This window comes from Carlito syrichta, unplaced genomic scaffold, assembly GCF_000164805.1.
Source record: "Carlito syrichta isolate Samal-C Ts95f unplaced genomic scaffold, Tarsius_syrichta-2.0.1 Scaffold302339, whole genome shotgun sequence".
NCBI classification, from domain to species: Eukaryota; Metazoa; Chordata; class Mammalia; order Primates; family Tarsiidae; genus Carlito; species Carlito syrichta.
Genome location: NW_007246435.1, coordinates 203601 through 228365, shown reverse-complemented (window position 1 = coordinate 228365; position 24765 = coordinate 203601). Strand labels below are relative to the sequence as shown.

The 24765-nt window shown below is 35.7% G+C and overlaps 1 protein-coding gene across 1 annotated transcript in view; it reads left to right on the top strand.

Annotated features, from left to right (window-relative positions):
- Nucleotides 1–17915, top strand: part of ERBIN (erbb2 interacting protein) — a 149472-nt gene extending 131557 nt beyond the window's left edge. The window contains exons 22-26 of the mRNA XM_008056389.2: nucleotides 4083–4226; nucleotides 9675–9881; nucleotides 10968–11060; nucleotides 11505–11579; nucleotides 15846–17915. Of these exons, the coding sequence (XP_008054580.2) occupies nucleotides 4083–4226; nucleotides 9675–9881; nucleotides 10968–11060; nucleotides 11505–11579; nucleotides 15846–15953 (627 nt within the window). The 3' untranslated portion in view covers nucleotides 15954–17915. The remainder of the gene's footprint in view (nucleotides 1–4082; nucleotides 4227–9674; nucleotides 9882–10967; nucleotides 11061–11504; nucleotides 11580–15845) is intronic.
- The last annotated feature ends 6850 nt before the right edge of the window (nucleotides 17916–24765 follow it).

Genomic DNA, 24765 nt, shown 5'->3' with positions numbered 1-24765 from the left:
CTGCTGGGCTCCGGTGATCATCTGCCTCAGCCCTTCCAAGTAGCTGGAACTACAGGCGTGCACTACCACGCCCAGCTAATTTTTTGATTTGTTATAGAGATGAAGTCTCGCTGCTCAGGTGGGTCTCGAACCCGCGGGCTCAGGCAATCCACTCACCTCAGCCTTCCAAAGGCGCGGGATTACAGGCTGAGCCACTGAGCCCGGCTGTTTACATTTTGAAAGATTAAGCACTAATGATAAATGTAAGAGTAATCACAAAAGATAGGACTATTGAAGTAGAGCACTACTTTTTTTTTTTTTGACTTGGAGTCTCACTCTGTTGCCAAGACTGGAGTGCAGTGGCACGCTCCCGGCCACCGCAGTCTTGACCTGCTGGGCTCCAGTGATCCTTCCGCCTCAGCCTTTGTTCAGGATGAATTGATAAAAGGTAGTTTAGGAAACAATTCAATAATAAAGCAGCCAAATGATACCTACCTGGGGTAGGATTATAGCGGTAGTGGGGATGAATCTGAAAAAAACAAGATGAAAATTAGTTTTAGGGATTGGATGAGAGAAAGGAGTCACAAAGTAGCCAAGATTTCTGATTTGGGATATTTGGACATTAACATTAAAAAAAAGAAAGAAACATTTTGGCATTTAGGAGAATGTAATCTTTGAAGCAGTGTGGTACAATGTGGAGGTTTGGCAAAAAGGTAACTTGCTTGCTTTTGAATTGACGTGATAATAGTGTGTACAAGTAGCTTGGAGCACAATATGAAATTAGAGTTAGTTGTGCAAATTTGAGATACAAACCATATGAATGAGTGAGTTTCCCTTGGCAATACTTTGCATATGGTAAGAAAAAAGTGAGAGATACTGAAACGATAAATATATTGTTTTAAGTAACTTTAAAGTGCTAATGTTGCTAGACATGGCTTGTTATTCCAAATAGCGGTCCATTCAAGTTCAGTGTTGTGTACACACTGAAGATTTTTTCAGCATCCTCCCTTCTCCTCTACCACTGGCTGCTGTGGAACTAACCATTTTAAGGCAGGATGGTTTGAAATAACCAAACATTTGTATCTAGGTTTTACTTTTGTTCTTTCTTTGATCTAGATCAGTGGTTCTCAAACTTTACACTGTAGGTTTGCTATATAAAAACCGTTTATGTTGTATATTTTGAGGGATTTCAGAGATTTTCAAGGATTAATTTTGACCATTTGGGTTTTTTTTTTGTTTTTTTACTTTGTATGCAAACTTGAACATAACCCCTGTAAATAATGTCATATATGTTCTTCTGATTTGTCTGAGAGTAATTTATCACTGCTCTGCCACCATCCTCCTAAAAATAAGTTCATTCAATAAAAATAATTTTGTATGCTTAATATTAAAGCATAATTTGGATAATTTGCCCAGTGCAAATTAACTCTATTTTAATTTTACTTCTGCAAGTCCCCTAGTATGAGGATGCTTTTCTTTTCATATGTTCAAAATGTTCTAAAAACATTAACTGTGAGTCTGAGAGTTTTCCTTGTTTTATTTATAGAAGCTCCTTTTGCTGCATTCATTCTCTTATTCATTGGATGTGGGACTCAGAATGTGTGGGCAGCATAAGCATATTGAAAGCGCTACATATATTAGTAATTAGCTACTTTAATATCAGCAGCAGGATTTAGACTCCAAACTTCAAAGCAGTGGTTCAAAGTGGTAGCAGGGTGATGGAGGAGCTCTATTTATTGCCCTCATCTTCCATCATAATTCTGATGACATAATGGACATTTTAATATTTTCCCAGGAGATTTCACAATGCCTGCCCTACCTCATGAGCCTAAGTCCTCAAGTTAAGATTTGCTATTTTGTTCATCTGAGAATTTATAATACTAGATAGTTTATTGAAGCTTAAATGCTTTTAAGTCTTTTAATACTTACCTTTCTGCCCTCCCCTTGACAAAATAAAACCCCAAAACTGTACTTGGAATACAGACATATAAAATCAATGTCACCTTGAAAAATCTCAAGACTAATAGGATGGCTTAAAAAGGAATAAAGACCAGGCATGGTAGCACTTCGGGAGGTCGAGTTGAGGGGATTGCCTGAGCCCACGGTTCGAGAACAGCCTGGGCAGCTTGGTGCGCCCTCATCTCTACAGTAAATTAAAAAATGAGCCAGGTGTGTAGCATGTGCCTGTACTTTTAGACTTGGAAGGCTGAGGTAGAAGGTCGCCTGAGCCCAGCAGGTCGACGCTTGGGTGGCCGTGAGTGTCCCACTGCACTCAAGCTTGGGCGATGAGTGAGACTCCAACTCAAAAAAGGAATAAAAACTTGTATTTCATAGTTGAATTGTTACTAATATCAGCATTTGTTAATATTTCTTATTAAAGAAAAACTCAGATGTGAAGTACTCCAAGCCATAATATGATTAGCCCAACATGATGTTATGTTCACTTCACTGGTTATTATACAGCTATCATTATATAGTGAACAACATTGCTCAGGATACCTTGCCTGACATTTAACCGAGCTCTTCATAATCAATGCAGTTTAATGTGGATGTTTAGGCACAAGCCTGAATTCAAAACCAAACCTGTTTTGAGCTTCAGCTTGATTAGTCAGTGAAATATTTTACAGTAAGCTCATGTTCAGAGAGGACAGAAAAGGCTTTGTTCCAAGATCTATGTATCATTAAAAGGGCATCAGGCCATTCCAGTTAACCACATGTTAAAGTTCTGTGTGTAACAAATGAGTGTTTTACTTACGTATGTTTGTGTGTGTGTATATGAATGATTTCTTTAGCTTTATATTCCAATTAAATGTTTATGGAGCCTCTGAATTGCCTCTGCTGAAGCCGTATCCCTGGTGAAATGGTTTGGGAAAATGCGAGCCTGGGCTGTAAGTTTAGCTTTTTCTTTAGTCATTACTTTAGAATCCACAACATAACTAAAAGTGTACCTGTTAATTTTATAGGTAGTTTTTTTCTTGAACCCTGTATTAATGTTTCTTGTTATTAGATACCAGTTTCAAAATCTGGAGAAGGAATATGTTTACTAAGAATAATATACAAATGCCCAAAATGTGGCTTCCTCAGTTTGGCCATTAAGCCCTCAATAATACTCAGGGACATAACTAAAAGCATCCACATGAACAGCAGTTAACAGTGCTGGAAATAAGTAGAAATAATGAGTCAGGCAGTGCATTTATCGAGGTGCCTCATCAGACAGTCCTGGGATTGGCAAGTAGATATTCACGCAAACTCAAATCTATGGGAGGATTCCATCAGTGGCTTTTCAAATTTAAGCAGCCTAAGCCACCATTAACTCCTAAAGTACAGTGATCTTTAATATGTATTTATTTGAAGGGGAAAAATTTGCTGCAGATACATTTTCTATTTTTCTTATTCTGGTAATTATAGAGCGGCAGGAGCATTTTAAATGTATATCCAGCTACTGGGGAGGCTGAGGCAGGAGCCAACCTGGACAACAGAGCAAGACCCCATTTCTTTAAAAAAAAAAAGTTATATCCTAAAGTTATGTGTATGTTACACTTTTCTCTAATGTAAGATATTTGTCTAAATATGGAAGATAATTTTTTTAGAAATTGAAATGCCCATAAGCCAGGTATTCTTTTTCAAGTTTTTGTGCTGTAGCATGTGTATTTAAGCGCTGTTTAGTTAATCAGATAGAATTAGACTTAGAGTCTCTAGAAATTAATTTAATTTAAATCTGTTTTTATATAGAGAAGTTAGTTTGTGTTTTCATGTATGACTACATAGATATACATCTGGGTATGGGTCCAACTCCTATTTTCTAACATCTATAATAAGATGTGTTGGAAGTAAAGGAAATAGCATTGTATATGTCTGCACTTTCTTCCTTGGTGCTTAAACATGTGAATGGTTGCATTTACATGTAATTTATATGTGTGTATATTGTCATGTAAATAATATGATGAATACTGCCCATTTCTTTCAGTGGCTCTGAAAATTTGGTGTTGCATGATATTTCTGTGTGGTTTGGGGTTCCTTGTAAATAAGTCTATGCACATAACATGTCTTGTGGATTTTGCATGCTTCACTAATCTCTGTTAAATCTATCCCTCTTTATTCAGAGCATGCTGTCAAGGTCCTTTAATTCCAATTTCACTGCTGTAAGCAGTTTTCACTGTGGCAGCTCTAGGGATCTGCATGGCAGCCAGGGCAGTCTTGCCTTGAGTGCTGCAGAAGGAAGAGGTTCTGGCGGGCACACTTTTCGAGTGAGTACCTACACTGGACTGGTGCTTCCAGCGTGTGGAAGAGAAGACCCTAAATTGCACATGTTTCGAGGAAAAATTTTACTGTGGGTTAGGGACCTTGATCTCTTCCAAGTTCTTCCATGGCTTAGTTCTAAATCTTTCTTCAAAGCTGATTAGTCTTTATCTCTTCAATTTCTCGGGTCATAAGCTAATAATGTAGTCAGCTCTTGTTTATTTATGCAAACAGGGTGAATAAGAGGAATAGCTGTTTGAGAGTTTTTTTAAAAAAAACATATTCTTTGAAGGATTTTTTTCCTCTCAATATTAAAACTAGTTTGCTATTCCTAACTCAAAGTTTTAAGGCTATGCCCTGTGTAATACATAGGTTGGTTATAGGGAGGAATAATTTTAACTCTAGTGATTGAGACCTGGCTAATAAAAAGCACTATCTTGGCCGAGCTCGGTGGCTCATGCTTGTAATCCCAGCACTTTGGGAGGCCAAAGTGAGAGGATTGTTTGGGCCCAGGAGTTTGAAACTAGCTTGGGCAACATAGCAGGACCTTGTCTCTAAATAAAAATTTTTTTAAATAATTATTTTTTAAAAAGCACTTTCTGGAACTAAGTTTAATCATATTTACTGAGAATGATTAAATGTGGGGCTAAAAAAAAATAGTAATAAGTACCAATGAAAAGGCAAAACCCCAAATCCTTTATTACTCACATTTTACCATAGTCCTTAGTAGTGAAGAAGAAAGGTTTATTATTTTAATGAAAGTTCAGTGTGGCTGAGAAGAGGTGAGAACAGAGCAACTCTGGCATGGCTCTATTTTAAGATTTCCTTTTTTTCTGTAATAATTTGAAGTATAGCTTGGTCTCTAAAGAAGTGTTTTCGGGTAACCCCCTCGGGTCCCTTCCTGCTCTGGTGGCTTTTCTGTCTTCTCAGTAAATCCTGTTTAAAACACAAAAAAAGGTTCCTTCTGCCCCCTCCTTCCATGCTGAAAAGACCTTTTCCCCTTTAGCACCCCATTTTATGCCCCCCCATGGTTTCCAGGGTAACTGTTTGATTGCTTTCAGATCCTTTGCTTTTTCCTGAGTGAAGTGTACCCACCCACACCCCACACCCCCCTTTCTTAATACATTCCTGGCTTTGCTCTGTTGTATTCTAGAATAGGAGCAGTCTCCTAGATTTACTTTGCTTGGGCTGCCCCTGACCTAGTCTTACCCTGTCCTCTGTCACATGCCACCACATGGTTTCTATGCTGTTGCAGCAGTAGCAATCATTTTGAAACTCCTCAATTTGAAAGGAGAGAGAAGGGTGGTGACTTTTAAGCTCTCTTTTCAAAAGACGCCCTGGGTAAAGACCAGTGGCTTTGTTAGCTCGGGTAATCTTTGCCATTCATGGTAATCTCAAACAGTTGTTCTTTCCAAAATTTTTTTACAGTAACATTTTGTGCTTGCTTTTCTTAAATTCAGAGCCTTTGAGTCCATTGAATTTTACTTTTTCATTCGTGATAGGCTTGTTCTTTTAAAAAATAGATAAGTATAGTTGTACATTCAGGCTTGAGTTTAAATTTCAAGCTGTGATGGGCCTAGGAATGTGAGGCCAGCCTGGGCAACATAGTGAAACTTCGTCTCTACAGAAAATCAAAAAATTACGTGGGCATGGTGGTGTGTGCCTGTAGTCTATAGTGCAGCTACTCAGGAGACTGAGCTCAAGAAGCCGAGGCTGCCACTGCATTCTAGCCTGGGTGAGAGAGTGGAGATCCTGACTCAAAAAAAAAAAAAAAATTAAACCTGTGAGATAAATTGATTATTATGTATTCTAAAAGCACATCTAAAAAAGGAGAATGAAAATAAAACGTTCATTGCATAAATACACAAAATTAGACAAAAACCACATCCAGAAATTCTAAGCCATGGTTTGAACTATCAACTAACTGCACATAATAGATCTGCTACAGATATAATTTCTACGATTAAATTATTATAAGTCTTTAAGCTTGTATGTATCTTGTACTATAACAAAATAGATTTGTGATTATTTTTTGACATCATGATGTACTTTGCATTTCTGTATTTCCGGTTATATACTGTTTGGAAAGTAACAATAGTGCTATTTATCATAATGTTTTACTTTCTAAAATATATACAGGAATGTGTTTAGGACTAAAATTAAAGTGAAAAACATAGGTGTCTTGTTTCTCAGCACATTTACAGTAAGAAATTTTCAGGGATAATGAGATTGAGCCTATTTTTCCTCTAAAGCTATCCATAAAGTAAGCTATAATATAAGGATATTATTTGGTATATTTAGATATGAACTGGTAAATTAATTTTAACAGCATTTCTCCAAGTCAGTGCCTTTGAAAATATTGAACTAATATTAATGTGACAGAATTCAGCTAAAGGAAGTTTTGTATTTGTTTTTTTATTTCACACTCCAATCTTACTATCCTAATAAAGCAAGCTTTATAAGACTATAAGTGTATTGGTGCTGTTCATCATTAAAATTTAGGGGAAAAAAATCCTGTGTGGTACTGTGCTCTTAAAAAACAGCAATTAAATTTTCTTTTTTTTTTAACCAGAAATCCTTATTGTAGTGCTCAACATGAGTATATTTTAGTTGGTCTTAAAATTTGAGATTCCTAACTTTGACTAATAACTAAATTTTTAGCTCAAAAGGGTTAAAGGCTAGGTGTTGCTGTAAATAAAACTAAAAGGAAAAAAGGACATTGAAAAATTTATCTTCTACATGTGTGCATTATTTAAAAAATAGATTTGTAGCTTATATACATATAAACTTTTCACACATTACAAGAACAAACATCTTGCCATGTACTTTTGGAAGAAGCTTAAGATACTAATTAATGACAGTGATGTTTGATTTGTGCCTTCATCTTTCCATTATCTAGCAATATTTTTTTCCTACTCTTCTCAGGTGTCATCATCATTTTTGTTTCACACCTTAAAGAGCGTTATTTGTTTACTTTTTCTTTTCCCCTCATTTGAAGCATCCCCAGACATCCAGTCCAGGAGATCCTTGTCAAGATGATATATTCATTTCAGGACAGCAGAACTACTCATCAGCTACATTTAGTCACAAAGATGTTCCTTCTGACAGCCTGATGAAAGTAGGTGCTCAGGAAAAGAATAAAGTAGTCTCTGTGAGCTTACTATATTTTGCAACTTTTGAACTCTAAATATCATTTGTGCTTTAGCCGAATATGGTTTTTTGAGGGCTTTTCCCCCTTGATTACTAAGGATTTTTTTAAAAAATCAAATACAAAATAGAATTTTACTCTGCTATTTCTTAGTTTATTCCATGATTTTTCCACACTGGGCATTTATTTTATTGTTGTATTTGGATTTCTTTAGTACCACCTACTTATTTTATCTTTTGAATCAAGGACTTTTGGCATTCCTGATAATAAACCTGTTGGAGAGTGGAAGATAGCTTGTCTTAAATTCTTCATCCTTGAATCTTACTATTGCTAAAGTCATTTAGAAGATACTTCAAAGATAATTAGAAATTATATTGAAAGACTTCTGTATATGATAGAATAGATAATAGTTATTCTATTCTTAGTACTTTAGTAGCCCAAAAAATGTCACTCATTCAGAAATGGATTTCATTTTCTTAAGTAGTTTCATACCTCTAGTATAACCTGATATAATTATGTAGCATAATCATTTATTATTTAAAACTTATACGTTGTTCTTGAGAATAGACATCCATCATCTAGTTTATAAGTTCATATGTATCTATTTATTTTACCATTTTTTCTGAACTCTGTCATCCAGTTTCTTTTTCTTTATGGTTTAGGTTACTGCATTTGCTTTATGATTTTTAGCCTACTGAGCCATCTGCTAATCATAGCTTAATATATTCCATGTGTATGTTTAAAATTTATGTAGGCAAGACCAAATATCCAGGAAGTCAGGGGGTCTTAAGGAAAGATCAGAAGTAATTATCATCTGAATTTTTTCCAGGAGAAAGATGCTGAATCTGCATATAAGAATAAATGGTATAAACATAGAGAAAAGCAAGGGTTTTATCTAAGGAATAAAATCATAAGTATCATAAGTAATAAAACATCAGCACAAACAGCTGATGACAGATCAATTGCATTAAATCTACAGTGATCAAGTAATAAACAACCACTGATTCCCCCCAAAATACAGGGATACAAAGATAATACAGCACCTCATTTTCCTTGTCACCACCAATATAAGATTTGTCATAGAGTAATATCCTTGTGTCCTGTCACAAAATACCCATGTATATTCTCAGACTTCAGAATTAACTAAGTTCTCAAGTGTAATTAACATAGTGCAACAATGAAAAAGAATACCCTCTTTTTTTTTTTAATACATTTTCACTAAAGCTAAACTTTGTATCTTTCAGCAAGGTTCGCATAAGAACATGCAGTACTAAAACTGTTGCCATATCTTTCCCCAGACTTTTCTGTTTTTGGATGATTTTAGGGAAATGAGGCTCAACTGTTTCCCTCATAGTTTTCCCATAATTTCCTTGTGGAAGAGGGTTCCTTTCTGTTAATAACCAACGACAAGGAAGTTTTAAATGATTGAATAACTTAAGCACTTTTTCTATACAAAATGTTTTATATGCAAATATTTGTAATATGACTGTAGCCTCTCACGTTAACTGTTAGTCACATTTCTGCAAAAGTGATTTTAAGTCAGGTTCATTCTTTAAAAGAGAGACGTTAAAACAAAGGTGCTTCTTTAACACCAACAAACTAATAATCTCAAGCTTTTTGTTTAACTTGTGAAAAATAAAGTAGAATTTCAACATTTATTTTTTTGTGGTTAATAGTCTATGGAATTAATGTTTAGAGAGTTTAAAAATTGCTAGCATACACACATACAAATGAATAAATCAGTCAATAGATAGCTGAATTGACTTGTTAATCTGGAAAGGAAGGGTAAAAGTAGAACAATATAAAAATTTGGAAAAACATTTACCACAAAATTAGCTACTTTTTTTTCTGGGGAAAAATCAGCAAGTGCACCTTTTGTGTATGAAGTATACTTTGATTAAGTATAGAATGGGAAAAAACACACTTCTAACAGGCTTGCTTAAATTGTAAAATCTTGACATACTATTTGCTATTTTGACATCTGATTACCATAAGAAAGATAGGTACATCTAACAAAAGACAGGAATAGCTAAAGAAACATTTAAAACGTACATATGATATACTTTTATTTGAAAGCTTATAAGAGTGAATCTATCAGCGTGAACCCAGGCAAGTTTATAATTAAGACATTAATAGCTTTTTTTTCTTTTAAGGTTTAAAATGAGAGAAAAACAATAAGCGTGGTATTGTTTGATTTATTAGAATGTGAAAACGATGGTGTTTTTTTAATGCTCCAAGAAAAAAAATCAAAGTATTTGTAATAAGACATTATTATTGGTCATTTTAAGACACTTCATGTTTTTCTTAGATGCCTTTGAGTAATGGACAGATGGGCCAGCCTCTCAGGCCTCAGGCAAATTATAGTCAAATACATCACCCCCCTCAGGCATCTGTGGCAAGGCATCCCTCTAGAGAACAACTAATTGATTACTTGATGCTGAAAGTGGCCCACCAGCCTCCATATACACAGCCCCATTGTTCTCCTAGACAAGGCCATGAACTGGCAAAGCAAGAGGTAAGAACAATCAAGACTATCTGAAATATGAGACTAAGCTTTTTATGTATTTTTCTAGGTTACTTAATTATTAGCAAAAAATCCATATAGAACTTTAACAAAGTTTTTACCATTTAAAGTTTTGCTTTTATGTCAAGTTTATGAAGTGTTAAACTTGGTAGTTTTTGTAGTTTTTACTTGACTTTATGATCGTATGACATAGGATTTAGTGTTTTGGGCATGATTTTTTTATTCTAAGGTGGTAGTTTGCCCAAAACTGGTTGATACTCCAGTAGTCAGACATTCCTCAGGAATATCAATAGTAGACTGTTGATCTGAAATTGTTCTGTGACACTTAGAATCTTAATTCCTTAAATTTTGAAATTTGGCTATAGACTCTAACTACTTTGAGTATTTAATCTTAAAAATATTCAAAAAATCATGAGCCATACATTCATTCATATGTCTTCATAGTTCATTGATGTTAGAAACTTAGGTAGAGATCAAATGCTTTATTTATTTTGGTTGAGTCTCTGGTGAAAGGGAGTCTTTTATAATAAAAGTTCAGTTCTTATATCTTTTCTTCTAACTTGACTACAAAAACTATCAGTTGGTCATATTTTAAAGTACCAACTCCTTTGAAGCATATAGACAGATTCAGGAATTGAAGAGTTAATATTCAGAACTACCAAGATCTTTTAGATACGTTCCTAAACAAGCCAGTGGACATAGATACTATGTAATTTAGATATCCCACAATTAGAAACTGATAATAATATATGTGTTTTGTGTTTATGCGCTATGCCATTAAAATCTGTGATGTCTACAAAGTATAATAGGGTCAACATGAATCAATTCCACATCCTCATCAGACATAAAGTTAGGAGCTGTGCTTTACATTTAATACCAACTGTGCCTTTAACTCACTAACTTATTAACATAATATTCTATGCGTGTTCACTTTATCTGACCAAATGTTTATTTTTGAAGAATTCTTACATTTGTTTGCTTGAACTTAATTCACAAATATTTAAATATGGATATTGTTGTGTTATAACTTTTTTTAAAAGAGTAACAGTAGTTTCCTTGACTTTCACGTTAACTCAGATTCGAGTGAGGGTTGAAAAGGACCCGGAACTTGGATTTAGCATATCAGGAGGTGTCGGGGGTAGAGGAAACCCATTCAGACCTGATGACGATGTAAGTTTTCTTTATATATTCTTGTAACATCCATAAAGTTTTATTTACTAACAGTACCGCTTATACATAAGTGAAAATCTAATAGATATTTATGTAAATCTAGACAGATATCACCTTTGCTTCCCTTCGTATTGTTTAGCTTTTTGTTCTGAAATTTCAGGTTAATTATTTGAAGTAAAAGATTTTGAATGTTTATCAAGTGATTTTTTAATTTTCTTATTGCTTTTCCGCATATCTATAGAAATAATTCTATCACTTTAACAGAAGTCACTATACTAATCAGAATTACCAGAGGCAAAAATAACTGATTTGTCACAATATTATTCAACTTAGGGAGAAAATTTGTACCACGATTCAAATGTTTGCATGGTGTGAAAGAAAGCGCTTCGATCTTCTGTTATTTATGCATATGTAAATAATTGTCTTTTGTTGTTGTTGCTAAAGGGTATATTTGTAACAAGGGTGCAGCCTGAAGGACCAGCATCAAAACTGCTGCAGCCAGGTGATAAAATCATTCAGGTAATTAAGATAAGTCTTATTTTTGTTTTCATTTTACAACAATCTCTAGTGTTTCCATAGTTCAAAATGTCTCTACTTTATACCTTGAAAATCATGCTTATATGTTTGATATAACATAGGATTTTGTTTAAGTTCAGGATTATTAATTTTTACTAATTTGGGTGGGATGCTTGGATTACCACTATCTTGGATATGTGGTGTGTCATCATATCAGAAATGGAGAAGAAAATGTAAAAATCTGAGAAACACTTCTTATATTCCCATTTCATTTTCTTTTCTCTGTTCCTCAGCTACTTTTTTTACCTAAACACTTGCAGTGTAGCTCTGTCTTAGAAGGACAAGCCTAAGACATAAGTACAGCTCTCATTTTCTACCCCTCCCTTCACTGTTGTTAGTTCAAAAATTAATTCTGAAATTAACTTTTAAACTGAAAATAGTACTACCATTTGACCCTGCAGTCCTACTACTGGGTTTCTCCCCAAAGGAAAATCATTATCTCAGACATCTACACGCGTATGTTTATTGCAGTGATAGCAAAGTCATGGAACCAACGTATGTTTATTTCATGATAGCAAAGTCATGGAACCAATCTTAGTGTCCATCAACAGTTGATTGGATGAAGAAAATGTTGTACATATATACATCATGGAATGCTGCTCAGTAATAAAAGTGAGCGAAATCATGTCCTTTGCACCAACATGGGTGGAGCCGGAGGCCATTATCCTAAGTGAAATAACTCAGTAACAGAAAATTAAATACTATATTTTCTCACTTATAAATGGGGACTAAACAGTGGTACATGTGAACATAAACATGGAAATAATAAACTCTGGGGACTCCAACAGTGGGGTTAGGGATAAGAATTGAAAAATTACCTATTGGGTACAGGGTTTACTATTTGGGTAATAAGTTTCATAGAAGCCTAGAACTCATTATACAATACATCCATGCAACAAACTTGTGCATATACCCTCAAGTCTAAAATAAAATAAGAAATTAATCTTTAAAAAAATAAATAACCCTCAAACAATAAAAATGATAAAAATATTAAAGTTTAGTAGCTGAAATTACAGACTCAGGAACCAGACTACCTGAGTTTGAATACTGCCTCCAACACTTTTTAATTTTCAAATAATTTCAAACTTAAAGAAAAGCTTCAATACTAGAGCTGGACATGTTGGCAATGCCTGTAATCCCAGCACTTTGGGAAGCTGAGATGGGAAAATTGCTTAGGGCCAGGAGTTTGAGACCAGCCTAGGCTACATAGTGATACCTTGTCTCTCCAAAAAAAAAAATTTTTAATTAGCCTGCTGTGGTGATGCACACCTGTAATCCCATCTACTTGGGAGACTGAGGTGAGAGGATCACTTGAGCCCAGAAACTTGAGACTTTTTGAGCCATGATCACACCACTGTACTCCATCCTGGCCAATACAGTAAGACCCCAAATCAAAACAAAACAAAAATATGGCGAACACCTATAAATACTTCATTTGATAAACTATTTGTTAATAATCTGCCACATTGTCTTTAGTATTCACCCTCTGCCCTGCCCACCTCCAGACACACAGATGCACTCACTCACTCATATAGTTGTACACATTTATTTTTCGGGGTCATTTGGAAATCTGTGGTTTCAATTTCGTGACTGAGGAAGTTGCCTTACATCTCCATGCCTGTGCTCTCTCTTTTATCTTTTTTATTTTGAAGATGTGGGGTACAGTTCAGGGTTAGGAACATAAATGGTCATCGTACAGGTGAAGGTTGGGCCTCCTGTTGATCCTCACTTTGCCTGGTTTGGGATCAGGTGCCCTGATTGATGTTATGTGTCCCCCACCTCCCTGCCCTGGCAGTGTCCTTGCTGCCACCAATCCCTTCTTGTCGTGTTATGGTAAATGTTTAGGCTCCCTTTACGAGGGAGAACATGTGGTACTCAGTTCTTTGTTTCTGTGATAGTCCACTGAGTATGATAGATTCTAAATCCATTCAGGGTGCTGCAAAATACATAATTTTGTCCTTCTTTATGACTGCATAATATTCCATTGTGTATATGTACCACATTTTTTTAATCCAGTTCATGGCAGCATGATTGGTTCCATGTTTTTACTATTGTGAATAGTGCTGCAATAAACATAGCGTGCACAGGTATCTTTTTCATAGAATGATTTGAGTTCCTCTGGGTATGTTCCCAGGAAGGGAATTGCTGGGTCATTTGGAAGGTTGATTTTTAGATCTTTTAGAAATCACAACACTGTTTTCCACAAAGGTTGTACTAATTTACACTGCCACCAACAGTGTAGAAGCATTCCCTTTTCTCTGCATCTTCTCCAGTGTTTGTTGGTTTTTGAGTTATTGATGATAGCCATCCTGATTGGAGTTAGGTGGTTTTGATTTGCATTTCTTTGATGATTAGTGAGGCTGAGCATGTTTTCATGTATCTGTTGGTTGCTCGTTATATCTTCTTTTGAGAAGTGCCTGTTCATATCTTTTGCCCACTTTTTAGTAGGGCTGTTTGTTTGTTTTCTTTTAGCACCTTTAAGTTCCTTGTAAATCCTGGATGTTAGGCCTTTGTCAGATATACAGTTGACAAATATGTTTTCCCATTTGTGGGCTGTCTCCCTGCTTTCTTGATGGTTTCTTTTGCTTTGAGAAGCTTTCAGTTTGATGAGGTCCCACTTGTCTGTCTTTTCTCATATGACATGGGCTTTTGGGGTCTAATCAAGAATTGGTTGCCTATCCAGTTTCCGTAAGGGTGTCTCCTTTGTTTTCTAAGATTCTTCTAGTGTGAGGTTTTATGTTTAGGTCTTTGACCCATTTAGAGTTGATTTTTATGTATGGCAGTAGGGAGGGGTCTTGTTTCAATTTTCTGCATGTGGCCAGGCAATTTTCCTAGCACCATTTACTGAATAAGTTCTCCTCTTCCCAGTGGTTGTTGGTGGAGGCTTTGCCGAAGATGAGTTGGTTGAGAAATTGAGGTTTTGCTTCCAGAATTTCTGTCCTGTTCCATTGGTCTGTATGCCTATTCTTGTACCAATACCAGGCTGTTTTGATTATTGTAGCCTTATAGTAAAGTTTAAAGTCTGGAAGTGTGGTACCTCCTGCTTTGTTTCTTTTGCTGAGGATTGTATTGGCTAGTCGTGGTCATTTATGTTTCCATATGAATTTTTGTATTGTCGTTTCCAGGTCTGAGAAGAATGATGTTGGTAATTTAATGGGTATTGTGTTGAATCTGTAGATTGCCTTGGGTAGGATGAACATCTTAACAGTGTTGGTTCTTCTAATCCATGATCGATGAATATTTTTCCATTTGTGTCTTTGAGTTCTTTGAGCAGTGTTACATAGTTTTTGTGGTAAAGGTCCTTCATTTCTGATTAGTAAGATGCCATGGTATTTCTTTTTTTTAAAATGACTATATATATGAATGAGATTGTGTTTTTATTTGGTTCTCTGCCTGTTTATTGGTGTATAAGAATGCGGTTGTCCTCTTACATGTTGATTTTGTACCCTGAGATTTTTCCAAATCCTTTGTCAGTGCCAGGAAATTTTGACAGATTCCCTTGAATTTTCAAGGTATGGCATCATAGTGTCAGCAAAGAGGGATAACTGAACTTCTTCTTTTCTTATTTGGATACTCCTGATTTCCTTCTCTTGTCTGATTCCTCTAACTAGGACTTTCAACACTCTGATGAACAGGAGGGGTGAGAGTGGGCAGCCTTGTCTTGTTCTGGTTTCAGGGGAAATGCTTCCGGTTTCTTCTCTTTAAAATAAGATGAATCCTTTTTGAGTATTACTGGAATCAAAGGATTAATTCATGTGACACATTTAGAACTGTGTGTAGTATGCAGGAAGATCTCCATGAATACCGGACTTAATTATAAGCAGTGTGGTGATCTTGATCTGATGGCTCCCAGAAATAAGAAGAGTAGCCCTTTCCCCCTGCTAGCCCTGCAGTTGGTTACCTCAGATATACAGTATGGTATACAGAACACCCTGTCTGACATTTTGTCTTAAGCAAGTAGTTTCTGACATTGGACTGCTACATAATAATTGTCTGAAAACTTGTACAAAGTACGGATTCCTGGACTTCATCTTCAGATATTTTATTTCCGTGGATATGGGGTGGGGCCCATGAGTCTATATGTTATTTTAAATTGCCAAAGTGATGCTTATTTTCTGCCAGGTTAACTACATGGCAGAAATTTGAGTGCAAAAATGCAGATGAATTACTACTGTATTTTTCTAAAAGCATTTTTCCTCTTTCTTCTAGGCTAATGGCTACAGTTTTATCAATATTGAACATGGACAAGCAGTGTCCTTGCTAAAAACTTTCCAGAATACAGTAGAACTCATCATTGTACGAGAAGTTTCCTCATAAGCACTGTGGAAAAAAAAGTGGGAGGGGCAGCAAGATTTATTGGAAGATACTTGCAGGGGAAATTAATATTTTGACTATTTTTATATATAAAGAAGAACTCAAAAAATTATGTTCAATTTGTACATTAATGAAGTGATGGAACTTGTGGTTAGAGGGGAAGAACCACTGTACAGAATATAAAGGAGACTGTTGAATTCATACCATGTAAAACTTGTTAGGTTTTTAAACATAGCAATCAAGGCTACAAAAACAGACCTGTTGTTTTTGTATAGATGGTAGGTTTATTTTTGGATTTCATACACATGAATGAACTGTGTGCAAGGCAACAGTTAGCCTTGATTTTAGCCCAGAGAGAGATGGCAGAGCTGTCTCTCTCATAGCTTTTATGCCCTTATTTTTATTCAGCTGGTATTAATGTTTTTCTCCTGAAACTACTTTTTTTAATGTGGGCAAGATTTGAAGTGTTGGCTTTTGCTATGTGTATATGGAATTGAAGCGTGAGTAGGTGAAGGTGGTGCTGGTGGGTTCACTTTCCAAGGCCAGATTAAAACAGTAATTTCCTATAAAAATCTGGAAGCAAAGAATGAAAAGTTATATGGTAATGTGTTTTTACTAATAAAATAATGCAATAAACTACGTAATGTCTTTTTTAAAGAGTAAAAAAGACAATAATTGCATTTTATGAGCTCTGCCAGATCTGTTTTTATCATAGCCATTGACTTACATTTGCTACTGGTGATTCAGTTTTAATTTTTTAGTTACAGGAAATTTTTAACTCTACTGTAGATGCATGTCCATGCATTATCTGTGCAAGGAAATTCTCTGATTTTTTTTTTTTTTTTTTTTTTTGGCAAATGGTGGTACTTGCAATCTGTTCTATAATTAGTGTTCCATTTTTAACCTAATTTATAATTTTTATTTTAAGCAGCAAATGAAACTAAAATGGCCAGTTTTAAGATTATGTTGCCTGTAACACAAAATGTAAGAAGGTTTAGGAAAGCCTCTTGATTTTTGTTTGACCTTACATTGCCTTGGTAAAGTAAAAGGAAACAGTACGCATGGAGCTAGGAAACCAAAGCAAGTTTGTGAAACTGGCACAGTGATAGAGAATTGCTGTGGAGCGTGTAGAGTAAAGGGAAGGGTCCTTGAGGCCCACCAGTGTACAAAGGTGTTCAACTAAAGGGCTGTTCCTGCAGGTAACATTAAATGTGAACTCAACACTTCAGAGTCTTTAAAGGGTTTCTAAGTCTGTCTGTGTAATAGTGTTTTACCACCAACTGCCTTTGTTCCTAGTTACTGTAACAAATATTTGATGATAGAGGGTTATTAATTTTGTTTATCCAAACCATTAATTTTGTTTTTGTTCTGTCTATGTAATCGAATAAAATCTGAGTAACATGCAATGGTAAGAAGTAATGCATGGTTATTTGGACCAGAAAAAGTGCCATAGAAGACCAATAACTGTTTTTAGTTGAGGCTAGTCCGGAACCTTTCATTAGAGCAATATTCCGTTATTGCAATTCATTTTTATTTACTAAGAAATGTAATTTGGTAGTTTTTAATCTGTTATGCTTTGTTCTTCAATCTTGATTTAATTAAGATTTTTATAGGACTAGCTGAAACATCAGCCTACATTATTTTTGCAAAAATGAGTTGGACTCACTTTCCATTCTAACTAGTCAGAGTAAATAAGCAGCACTTTTAAAATATGGGAACTCAAATATTGCACTTCTTTCAAGATGTTATCAATTGGTTATTGTACTGTATAGTTTTAATAATTTTGATTGAAACCCTTTAACAACTCTTTGTAAATTTTAACTCATTTTAGTTGATTTTCAGTACTATTTACATAGGAATTGATTTTTATGGATGTAGAAGAAATGTGTTGTATTTTGATAAAATTCACTTATTGTATGTGTGTTGTAATCTCTAAAAAAAAAGAATGACAAACTGCTTCTTTAAGTCTCAGTGTTCCCTTCTTAATTTGCTTTAAAATATTAATTTTGGCATTGTAACAGAGTGACATTCTTTTTGTTGATGTCAAGTTTTCACAATCACATTCTACTTTTAATCAGGAATGCATAAAGTAGATATAATTGTGATGCTTTCAACACTTTACCTCGAACCAGATACATAGATTTTGGAAAAGGAATTAAGCTCCGCAGAACAATGTATTCTTTAGTGATCTAACCTTAAGTTTATTGTCTGCATATCATACTGAAATATTACAAGTACAACAAATGTTATGTTGTATGTACTAGCATTTTATTCTATTCTGGTTAAGATTTTGTAATAGTCTTGCAACATATAAAATTAAGTAAGAAAGTTTGTTACCAAGAGGATTATTACATGATATAACATTTTTAAAAAGCAAAAAAATTTTCTAATTAAGTTAATAGCCAGTTTTCCTTCAAAATATTGGATAATTAAAATTAAATGACAAGGATTATTTTAGAATTTTTGTTATAATAATAAAGATTCAGAACTTGAATAGAAGAGTAATAATCCAAATATTTTGAGAAAGTGAAGAAATTTTTAAAGTTTATATGCTGTAGGGTAAATTGTAGTTAAGGCCTGTACCCATAACTGACTTTATTTCAATAAGTATTATGTAGCAAATCATCAAAACCAGTACTGTCTTATTTTTAGTACAAGTTTAAAATTTCTTGCCAACCTAGTAAAAATAATATAATCAGAGTAATTTATTCAGTATACAGTTATTGACACAATCTAAAGTTATATGCTGATTCATTAAGGAGTCATCAGTTTATCTGAATCAATGAAGTTCTAAAATTCCCTACATATTTATTTTGTAAATATTTTTTCTGACCTTTTGGACTGTATGTGAAGATGTATGTATACTTAATTCATTTAAACACAAGCATTGCCATAATTAGAACTATACTGTACTTTAAAAATCTCCATTAGCAGCTATGTAATATTTTTATCAATCAACATTCCAAATTCAACACTCCAAAATTTTGTCTCTATCTAGATGGTCTAAAGTGACACACAGAGGATAGATAATAAATTAATGTTGTTTAAAGTTGTGTGATTTATTTTATGAAATGCAGAGTTAGAGAAATTCTCATGAATGATATACAACTTTTTTTTAGCATTAAGACCTCATATTTCTAGGTATGGAAGAAGTGTAGATTATTACTGGGACCTTTATGAAATTACTGGGACCTTTTTTTATTTCTAAATATATGGAAAACAGATTTTCAGTCAAATCTATTTGGAAGGGTTTTTTCTTACTTCTTTCCCCATTCTTATTAATATATTCTTTTGTTTTAATGCTTAGTAAATAGGTTTCTTATTAAAATGACATTAAAATTAAAATTTATAATTCAAGAGCATTCATGAACAAGTAGCTGATGATGGACAAAGTAACAAAATGCCTCCATTTTAATTTGGGTTTTTTTTGTTTTTTGAGTCGGAGTCTCACCCTGTCACCCAGGTGGGAGTGCAGTGGCACGCACACAGCCACTGCAGCCTTGACCTGCTGGACTCAGGCAGTGACTTTTTTAGAGAACAACCTTGGTTGCAGGCAACCAAGATACTCCTGAACCTTTCTATAGGGTTGTTAGGAGAGAAACTGAAAAAAGATTCAAGGATCCTTCTGTTAAAATTTTCTTTTCTTTCTTTCTTTTTTTTTTTTTTTTGAGTTGTAGTCTCACTCTGTCACCCAGACTGGAGTGCAGTGGCCCGACCTGCTGGGCTCCAGCAGTCCTTCCGCCTCAGCCTTCCAAGTAGCTGGAACTACAGGAGCGCGCTACCACGCCTGGCTAATTTTTTGATTTATTGTAGAGATGTCTCACCAAGTTGCCCAGGCAGGTCTCAAACCTGCTGGCTCAGGCAATCCACTCACCTCAGCCTCCCAAAGCGCTGGGATTACAGGCTGAGCCACCGAGCCCAGCTAAAATTTTCTTTTCAAATAAAACTAGGGACATTTGTGACCTCCCATTGGTCCACATGTGGTCCATGCTTTCAGTTGGCCTACAGTTTAATTTCAGAATATAATTTGAGAAACTCATGTTTCACTGGGAGAGGAAGAAATCTAAGCTATAAATTTATTCCTTCTCCTCCAAGGGATTCAGTAAAGCTGCTTTATCCTTCATGAAACTAAGCCTACTATTTCTGAATTGACCTTCCATAAATGTAAACAAATTAATTGTGTTCCTCTAAGGCATAACTTTAGAAGGATCTTTTTTCATTTGCTCTTCTTCTGAACTTTTCCTCGCCAGAAAATTTAAACCAACGAAGCACTAATAAAATTTTAAAAAATTAAATCATGAGCAGGAACCATGGATTTCAGGATGGATGATTGTAAGTCTGGTCATCTTCATGACAGGAAGAACTCTAAGAACTAATGCTATCCAGAATGAATACTGAACACCTTTCACATTTGGATCCCTCAAAGGAACCTTTCTTCTCCCAAGAACAGGAGGAAGCACTTGCAGACTTGCCTGTTGCAAAGTAGTTTGTTCAAGGTAGTACATGAGCATGCTTCAAGCTACCCATTCTGTCCACATACGAACAAATTTTTTTAATGCTATGATAGGTTCAAGTGTGATTTAATAATCACAACAGTTTTGGAAGACAATGGGGTGCACTGCGTCCAGAAATTTTTAGGAAGTACATGAAGGCCTAGGGTAGATAGGGCCAAAGAGTCATACCAGGAAAGATGGATTTGACTTCAGGGTGCCTCAAAGATGAAAACAGAATAAAGGATCAAGAATGGTTAGGATGCTGCATCATAAATGGCTGTGTGGTGGCTCAAGCCTGTAATTCCAGCACTTTGGGAGACTGAGATGAGAGGATTGCCTGAGCCCACGGGTTCAAGAATAGCCTGGGCAACTTGGTGAGATCTCATCTCTACAATAAATCAAAAAATTAGCCGGGCATGGTAACAGGCACCTATAGTTCCGGCTACTTGGAAAGCTGAGTTGGAAGGATTGCCTCAGCCTAGCAGGTCGATGCTGGGGTGGCTATGAGTGTGCCACTGCGCTCCAGCCTGGGCGACAGAGTGAGACTCTGATTCAAAAAAAACACAAAAATTGGTTAGATTAAGAAGGAAAACCAGTACAGCTCTTTTGAGCTAGTGTGGTCTGCCCTGTTGCATGTCCTCTTCACACACCATTAGTGCAGGTAGTTTGCAATAAGCAAGTAGCAAACATTCTCAGAAAAAAACAAAAATAATCGAGTGTTTGAAAATCTCTTCCAAAGGATAAATGAGGATATTGGGTAAAACAAGATGCTATGAAAGGGTTCGAATGTCTTATAAAGTAAAATGGAACTGTCAACACGCTGAACTGAAGAGTCGGAAGGAAATATCTTAAGGGCAAATCAAAAAGCTCTTTAGGTTTAGATTTCATTAATGTGAATGAAATACGTTTATGAGTGAATTTCATTAGTGTGAAATAAGATGTGGAAGGGAAGGCTTTATGTTCCAACATGAGTCTTCCTTTAAAGGGAGAAGGAAGAACCTGAAGATACAATAGGATGTGGCGGGGGATATTCAGGAAAATTTCCTGGGGCTAAAGCACAACACAGGTCCTCAGACTGATTGGGTCCATCTAGTAACCAAGCAAAAACTATAATCATGCATACACTTCCAGGCATATCTTCATGAAAACTCAGCAGCTATGAAGAACACCTAAAAGATTCCAAACCGAAGGAAATTATTACAAGGTGAACAAAATGAGATTGACATCAGAACTTTCACCAGCAATTTAGATGCAAGGAGGCAGTAAACCGTACATCCAAAATGATAGTTTTCAAGTCGAAGGGCAAAATAATGACAGTTTCAGGAATTCAAGGACTCAAAATTTACCTTTTCATAAGTACTGGGGAGATAGACTCCAACAAAATGAAAGATCTCAAAAGTAGATTTGGGAGCCAAGAAATGTTAACTGAAACCACATGTAGTGAAGCAGAAATGAATGTAATTAGTATTGCTAGTAAATAAGAATGGAAGTAAAATACTAGATGATTTCTACAAGTGAGAAGAGAAAGACTTTTTCTAAAAGTAACTATACATATTGGTTAATTTTAAGTGCTTATCAAAGAAAGTCTAGGTTTTAACTGGACGTGTTAGTGCACGCCTGTAGTTTCAGCTACTTGGAAGACTGAGGCGGAAGGACCGCTGGAGCCCAGCAGGTCGGCACCGGAGTGGCCGTGAGTGTAACACAGAACTCCAGCCTGGGCAACAGAGTTGACTCCAACTCACTCTAGGTTGGAATTCATGGGTGAACAATGATAACTACAGAAAGAATAAATATTTGGTATTATGTGTGTTTTTTTACTTATGTAAATAAATGCACTGGGTTACACGTTTTCTGGGTTCCCTGACGATGTATGTATATGTAGTTTGGCTCCACTGCATGTTATTCTCTATTTTTCTAGCAATGAACGCCTATGATGCCTCTCCTTCCTCTGCCACCTCCTGCCATAGACAGTGCAGAGGTGAGTAGCCTCATTTGTGTCTTGTGGACCGGTGTGAAAATTTCTCTAGAATACATACCTGGGAGTATGACTGCTAGGTCATAGTATTTAGCTAAATATTGCTAAGTTACGTTCCGAAATGTCTACAACAGTTTATACTCCCACTAGCTGAACGTAGTTCTGAGATGATTCAAGCACATAACATTTATTGTGCACTTTATTTCTATTATTATTACAAAATAATATATAATGAAATAATTATACAACTCACCATTTAAAAAAAGAGGCGCAGACCGAAGTGGTAAATAAAATAATGGGCAGGCCATGCATGGATTAAAATAAGTGTCAGATTCTGACTTAAAGCCTGCCACCAGATGCAGCTGTACAATTGAAGAACATCAACGCACTGATAGGGTTTTGATATTAGTCTGAAGTAATTGATTTATTATGGTCTCTGTGCAGTCAAACTTCACTGCTAGTGTCAATGTGTATTTGCAGCTGCTCCCCAGTGCTTGTAGCATCATCACCTCAGCTCCACTTCAGCTCATCAGGCATTAGATTCTCATAAGGAGTATGCAACCTAGATCCCTCACATGCACAGTTCACAACAGGTTCATGAGAATCTAATGCTGCAGCTGATTTGACAAGAGATAGAGCTCAGGTAGTAATGTGAGCGATGGGGAGCAGCTGTAAATACAGATAAAGCTTTGCTCACTCTCCCACTGCTCACCTTCATTATTTTATTTATCAAACCAGTTCCTAACAGGCCACAGTTTGTAGTCCAGGGCTTGTTGACCCCAGATCTAGATTGGTCCATTAGCATTTTTCTATATTTGCTTTTATGTACCATGCTTTTATAACTATAACTAAAACTTTGCATCTAAATATCTTGTAGCAGTAATTTTCAATCTTTGTCATATATCAAAGTCATTTGTAGAACTTGTTGAGCCCCACTCACAGGACTTTTAATTAAATCGGTGTGGGTTTGGGCTCAATAATTTACATTTCTAGTGAGTTCCCAGTGATGCTGATGCTTGTGGTTTGGAAATAACAGAATCACTGTCTTATAGGATAAGTCTTCCCTCTTTGCTCCTGCTTTCTCCATATCATTTCAGAGTAAGTTTTTTAGGATTGATGTTCTGGCCATGATGGATTTACCCTTCCTCCCTCCTGAAATGACTAAAGACAGACACAATATTTGAAACCATGATTTTCAAAATTCTAGGTATCAGACACTGAAGGACAGTGATCCAAGAAGAAAGGGGAGAAAAAGAGGTGAGCCCTATAATTCCTGGATTATTACCTTGACAGAATTTCCAAACCCTGGAGCAGGAAAGGGGAACCCAGGAAGAGCCTGGCAGATGCCCTGTGTTGAGGAGGTGGAGCTAAGAGATCAGGGAAACCAAGAGAGAATTCACAAGGCAGAATAATGGAGAGGAGAGAGCCGCACATAAAGAACTCCGGGGAACTGCATAGAATCCCCTTTTTTAATTCAGCTGAGTACTGATCAGAACATGTGTTTGAGGAAAGTGCCAAGGCTAGGAGCTATCTGAAAGAAGTATCTGAAAGAATTAGAGGTAACAGCGACCTGCCCTTGCAGTTAACAGTGCCCTGTGCTTGTGTGTGGTGGATAATAATGTCTACTACAAGCAAGACTGGAAAACCTCATGATTCACAAGCATAGGCTAGAATCTACAAATGGATCTTGCCTCAGTGGGAGAATAATTAGCCCTAGATTAAAGACTGTTCCACTCACCTAATATATCTCAAAGCAAGACTCGATCAAATTGTTTCCAAGTAACATAACTGTAATCCAGAACACATTGTTAAGGATATTTATAGGCATACAAAAATATTCAGCACCCACAACATAAAATTCACAATATCTGCCACCCAATAAAAAATTGCCAAGCATGCAAAGAAGCAAAAACATGCTGATACAGATATTAGAATTCATAGATAAGGCATTAACACAGCTGTATTGCACATATTCATAACATTAAGAAGAAACATTACAGATTTTTTAAAATCTAAATTGAGCTTCTAGAAATGAAAACTATATGTCTGTAAGTGAATACCACACTAGAAATGTGTGAGGTGATCAATACACTGAATAAGATTAATAGCAGGTCACACGGTGCAGGGAAAAAAAATTACTGAGTTTGAAGACAATAATCCAAATTGAAGCTCAGTTAATAGAGAATTTTTGAAAATGAGCAGAGTGACAATAATGGGGGACAACTTCACTAATAGAGGAGACAAAAATAGTAGCTGACTATATCCCAATTTGATGACAATTTAAAACTCACGGGTCCACGAAAGTCAACCAACTCCAAGCACAAAAAACAGGAAGAAAACTATGCCA